The sequence below is a fragment of the Nicotiana attenuata genome, unplaced genomic scaffold, assembly GCF_001879085.1.
Source record: "Nicotiana attenuata strain UT unplaced genomic scaffold, NIATTr2, whole genome shotgun sequence".
NCBI lineage: Eukaryota > Viridiplantae > Streptophyta > Magnoliopsida > Solanales > Solanaceae > Nicotiana > Nicotiana attenuata.
The window spans coordinates 208,684-214,812 of NW_017670453.1; the positions used below are offsets into that span (position 1 = coordinate 208,684).

Genomic DNA, 6,129 nt, shown 5'->3' on the forward strand with positions numbered 1-6,129 from the left:
ACCAAGTATTTGGTTTATTTTAGAGTGTTGTAGGGTGTTTATGAAAGCATATAAATAATTATTTCTATACATTTAATTTAAATTTTTGTACTTATATTTAGTATTGTTTTACATTAGCAAAGAAAAATGTGGTCATTGAAGCTCTTAAATAATAGCTTTCTCAAACAGATAAATGGACATTAACAAAGGTAAATTTGGTTCTTAAAAGTAATACAAATAACGAAGGGAATATTGGTCGCTAAAAGCACTTCCAATGACTGAATTAGTTGTTGTCATCAAAGACTTTTAACGACTGGATAATAATTTAACAAAGGGAAAATGTGGTCATTAAAAAGGATGTATAACGATTGAAAAATATGTCGTCGCTAAAGGATCTTTAACGACCGCATTGTAATCCGGTCGTTAACTTTTAACGTCGGGGCTTTTAACGACCGGTGACGACCGGATTTTTTTTGGTTGTTATTAACTTATAACGACCGGATTTGGACTTTTAACGGCCATATTTTCCTTCGCTAAAGGCCTATTTTCTTGTAGTGATCCCCACATAATTTCAGTTGGGAAGTTATTCGAAATACAGCAGAGTTATACTCACTTACGGTCTTAAAATCTTGCAACTGTAGGTGCATCCACTCATATCGAGCCCTTGGCAATACCATAGCCTTAAGGTGATCATACCTTTCCTTCAGGCCAGTCCACAATTCAAGTGGATCTTTCACTGTCAAATATTCAACCTTCAAACCTTCATCCAAATGATGAGGAAGGAAAATCATGGCCTTCGCTTTATCTTGGCTTGATGCCTCATTACCCTGAGTAATGGTGTTACCAAGGCCTTTAGCGGCTAAGTGAATCTCAGCATCAAGAACCCATGATAGGTAATTCTTTCCAGAAATGTCAATTGCCACAAACTCAAGCTTTGACAAATTCGACATAGTGAAAACTATCAAAGATGATAAATAATTAGGAATCATTAAGATAATAGCTGTAAAGAATCTTAAAATTGACATAATATCAAATTGTGATCTACATACACTAAAGTGATAATTCTATAGAAAAGAATACTATTTGTTTCTTCAAATTATTAGTATATCTTTGATGTTAACTAGAACAAAAATGTCGTCTAACTTTAACACAATTTCAAATGTCGAACAACATAAAATAAGTATTCTTCTCTCAATCAATTCTATTCACATGAAAATTAGCAACTTTCACATGACAATCATACAAATAACTTAAAATAAATAAACATAGAATTCTTTATTTTTACACATATCTAGAGATGTGAGAAATTATAAAACTGCATATTAAAGACTAATCATGAAATCAAAATATACAACGAAGAAAATAAAATGAACAAATATACCTGAACAACGGAAAGAGCTCAACATCGTGCTGATAACGTGTTAAAAAATGTAGCTCAAAGTAACAATGTAAAATAAGAAGATAAGTAGAATAAGAGGAGAAGAGATAACTTTCTTATTTCATCAAATGTTCAAGTGTATCCAATATCACATTTCATGCCTCTATTTATACTATTACATAGAAGGTTACAAAATGATTGTCTTAAACATGACATTAACAATTGAGATCATGGGGGAAGATCATGGGGAGGGGTTATGGAGGTGTGGAAGTTACAATCATAATGGTGATGAGTAGTGGGAGGTTATTTACATCATGGGTGAAAGTAGTGGACATCCATATTTACTAAAGATTTTATAACAGGTACGAATTTCTGGAATAATTCCATTACTCGGAGGAACATATCCAGAGTCCATATTCAAATGGCCACTCAACTATCCCAAATTATTTCTTAAAGTCATTTTTCTTTCGTTTGTAACAACAAAGTTACTGAACTATGCCTATTGCACTCAGAAGGTCACTCAATTAGCTTTTCCAAATTTTGGATTGACAAATACCTATTTTACCCTCTAAATTATAAATATTTTTCTTCTTTTCATTTTTTTAAGATTTTTTTAATATTATGATTTTTCCCTTTTTAATTTACATTATGGACTTACCTATAAAACAACCTCTCTACTCCTTCCGGGTAGGGGTAAGGTCTGCGTACACACTACCCTCCCCAGACCCTGCTAGTGGGATTTCACTGGGTTGTTGTTGTTGTTGTATGGACTTACCTATAGAATAAATAAATATTATTATAAATTAAAAAAAAGTATTTAAGCATATATAATGCTGGAATAATAAAATAATGAGCATAGTAAAAAATTAATTAGAATAATTTGTTAGTAATAATAATTTTAGTATTAACAACAAAAATTCAAAAAATTATTTACATAATTCAGAGTGAAAGAAAATAAAGGTTGTAAAATATATATTACATGCATATAATATAAAAATAATTATTTAAATAAAGGTATTTTTATAATATACATTATATATTTTTGAAAAAATTGTTCTCAATTATATTATATATATTTCATGCACGACTTGACATAGCATATTTTACCCTATACAGATAGTCCCCCTGCTTTCCGGTGACATAACTTTGTGTCGTCGGAAAGTTGGTAGAAACTTAATAATATAATGAGCATAATTTTCAAGAATATATAATGTATATTATAAAAATACCTTTATTTAAATAATTGTTTTTATATTACGTGCATGGAATATATATTTTACAACCTTTATTTTCTTTTATTAAGAATTGTGTAAATAAATTTTTGAATTGTTTTGTTAATATTAAAAAGTTTAAAAAAAAATAAAAGAAGATAAATGTTTATAATTTAGAGGGTAAAATAGATATTTGGCAATTCAAAATTTAGAAAATCTAGTTGAGTGACCTTCTGAGTGCAATAGACATAGTTTAGTGACATTGTTGTTACAAACGAAAGAAAATTGATTTTAGAAGACAATTTGGGATAGTTGAGTGACCATTTGAGTAATTGACTCACATATCTACTACGAAAAAAATCCAAACATCCCTCATACCTCGGCAACTAAGGGACGTTTATGGCCACTAGTTGGTCACAATGAGGGGTAATGGACAAGGGGGGGGGGGGGAGGGGTTTACATTTTTTTCTCTTATTCAATTTTTTTTAATAATGATGGTGCACAGCCGAAACTTCGACTAGTTCAATGGATATTTATAGCCTGTTTGGCCAAGCTTTTTTTTGGCCAAAAGTATTTTTTTTTTTTGCCAAAAGCACTTTCGGCAAAAAATTGAGGTGTTTGGCCAAGCTTTTGGAAGGAAAAAAAGTGCTTTTGAGGAGAAGCAGAAGCAGTTTTGGAAAAGCAGAAAAAAATAGCTTCTCTCCAAAAGCACTTTTTTGAGAAGCACTTTTGAGAAAAATACACTTAGAAGCAGTTTTTTAAAGCTTGGCCAAACACTAATTGCTACTCAGAAGTGCTTTTCAAACTAATTAGCCAAACACAAACTGCTTCTCACCAAAAGTACTTTTGAGAAAAACACTTTTGAAAAAAAACACTTCTCAAAATAAGCTGATTTTTGCAGCTTGGCCAAACGGGCTATAAGTGCTTCTTATCAATACAGATACAGAATAATTTCTTCTATCAAAACTTAGGTAAATAGCAGAAAATCATATAGCGATTTTTTTACATGCTAGAATTCAAATCGTATTCGTGATGATTTTGGCTCATTTGGATTCTTAACCACTAGATTACATCCTTAAATGCTAAGTAGAATGCTATTTATGTCCCTACCCATCAGTGAACCTCTTGGAAAATGCCAAGAAAAGAGAGGGAACAAAACATCAATGGAGCCACTTCTAGGTTTTAATCATAGATATGCCCAACTCCATTTAATATGCTAAGTTCGCTAAGCTAACTTTGGGCCATCTATCCCATATCAAAACTCTTTGGGCCCTTTTGATTTGATTCATAAAAGTAGTATAATACTTGCATAAATATCAACATTAATATATATTATTTGATTGTTTTTCATAGTCAACATAAATAATATGATTTATAAATTATTTTATGTTGAATAGAATATGGAATAAGAATATGTATATTAGTGATACGTGGATTAAATAACAAAATTGATGAAAACACCCTCCTACACTTTAGAATATATGTTTTAAAAATATTAACCAAATCGGGACACGAGGTAAAAAGAAGAAATTAAAGCAACACTACCAATTCAGGACCCTACATGTTTGGGATTATAATATAAGATAGGGGGCCTCTGGTACGTCATATTGACCGTGTGTGCAACACTCTTTTTTTTCTTTAGGTACTGTTTCGATTAATTTGGATTTTCATTGGAAAAATTTCTAAAAGGGTAACGTATTTCATATAATTAAGAGATTTTTACATTCACAGCTCTAGCTCAGAATTTCTAGTTAAGAGTAAAAAGACCCGACCCAAACCATCACACCACACCCATTGGTCGTGACTCGTGAACCACTACGCTCACACACAAAACAACGAAATGACACTTGGAATTTATTATTAGGAGACAACCACCTACTCCAGATTTAATGTAAAATTGTTTGTCAAATATTATAGTAACACGTTCTAAATAAACCAATTCAATGGCCAACAAGTGATTCCTTGCTCTTTTTGGTTTTCTTATTTGGATGTCGTTAACTTTTTTGCTTTTTTTCATTTTTTTTTTTTCATTTTGGGTCAACAAACTTTGCCTCCACCATTAAAGTTCTATTATAGATTTATAGTAAAAACGAGAGTGTGTGAAAAGGGGAAAATGTCTAACATTTTTTAGCTCATCGATCCGCATGATGATCTTTCAAAAAGTTTAGGAAGGTACAGCTCTCCCGTTTTGCTTCATATGATATTATCTTTTTTGGAAAGTCACAAGATCTTTTTTTGTCTGCAACTTCTTAATATATTTTAAATATCTTTACTATTGAAGTTGCAATTTATAATGTTTTTATAATTTCTAGCTATGTATTTTTTTATTTTAAGAATATAAAAATATCAATGTTCGAATTAAGATCGAGAATTAGAAGGTTCAGCCTCAATTTCAAACTCTAATATTTTCGAAAGGAAGGAAAGTATATGAAATCCGCTGCTAAAAACAACAACGTACTGCTAGTCAAGCATAGCCATATGTTTTAGGAGTGTAAAATAAAATAATTATAACAGCATGACGTTTTATTATAAGTGATCATTCCCCAGCCATTTATAATCAATGTCAAACATGAAAACTTGAAACAGTCACCCAAAATTTCTCAATTCAGCTAACCAATTAGGCAAACAAATCTGGAGTGGAGGACCCACTTATTCAACTAGTTTGGACCCACTAACATGTGACTCATGTGCAGTCTAAATATTTTAAATAAAATTTTAAATAAATTTCTACATATTCTGATTTATTAAGTTATACTTATACGAACCACAATATGTTAGCATAAGGTTGTCTGCCTCCCTGGTAACAAAGGCCGAAAATTGTCTTCGTGGAAATGGTTCAATATTTGGCAAATTGACCTCGGTTTTATTTGTAATTACGAGTTTAAATTCATTCACCAATTAAATTGTTTATTCTCTTGTTACATGTGTTTACCCTCAAAATTGGATAACAATTGAATTTGTAAGTGGTTTTAAGGATACGTGGATTAAATTGACACAAAGTGATAAATTAAATTGCAAATGAAATGAAATATGATAAAGTAAATTCAAGCCACACGAATTGAACAGTTACAGCCTTGGGTTATGAGCCACCCTTAAACAGAATGCACTTCGATCAGTGTCAAGACACAGTTAAGTATGAGCTTAAAGAGAAAATAACAGTATATTGCTTCTGAATGCGTGTTACAATGTGTTTTACAAGTAATCAGACCCTCTTTATATAGTAGGGGAGACATATATTAGGTACAACTCTACAAAAGGTAAAGATCTCTTGATTTGCAGGTTCCTTATTGATACGTGCCGAGATTCCCACCGTAATATCCGACCGGTCACGGGTATTTCGGCCCTCTGTTATTTCGGTCTTTTGTTGACATGTAAGGCCCCGAAAATTTTCGCTAAGTAATTTAAGATTTCGTGGAGTCACATAAGCTTATTATAATATTTTTATGTGCTATTAACATGGTGTACACCCATTAGATTTGGTAAATATGTGTATAAGTCTTACGGTAAGTAATTTGGGATCCAAGGAAAGGCCTAAGTCTAAGAAAAATTGGAAAAGTCCAT

The 6,129-nt window shown here is 31.4% G+C and overlaps 1 protein-coding gene across 1 annotated transcript; it reads right to left on the reverse strand.

The window, feature by feature from the left end:
* Nucleotides 1-512: 512 nt before the first annotated feature.
* On the reverse strand, nt 513-929 carry LOC109239628. The gene has a single exon (XM_019406216.1). It carries the CDS (start codon nt 927-929, stop codon nt 513-515), a length of 417 nt encoding a protein of 138 aa, XP_019261761.1.
* Between the last annotated feature and the right edge of the window lie 5,200 nt (nt 930-6,129).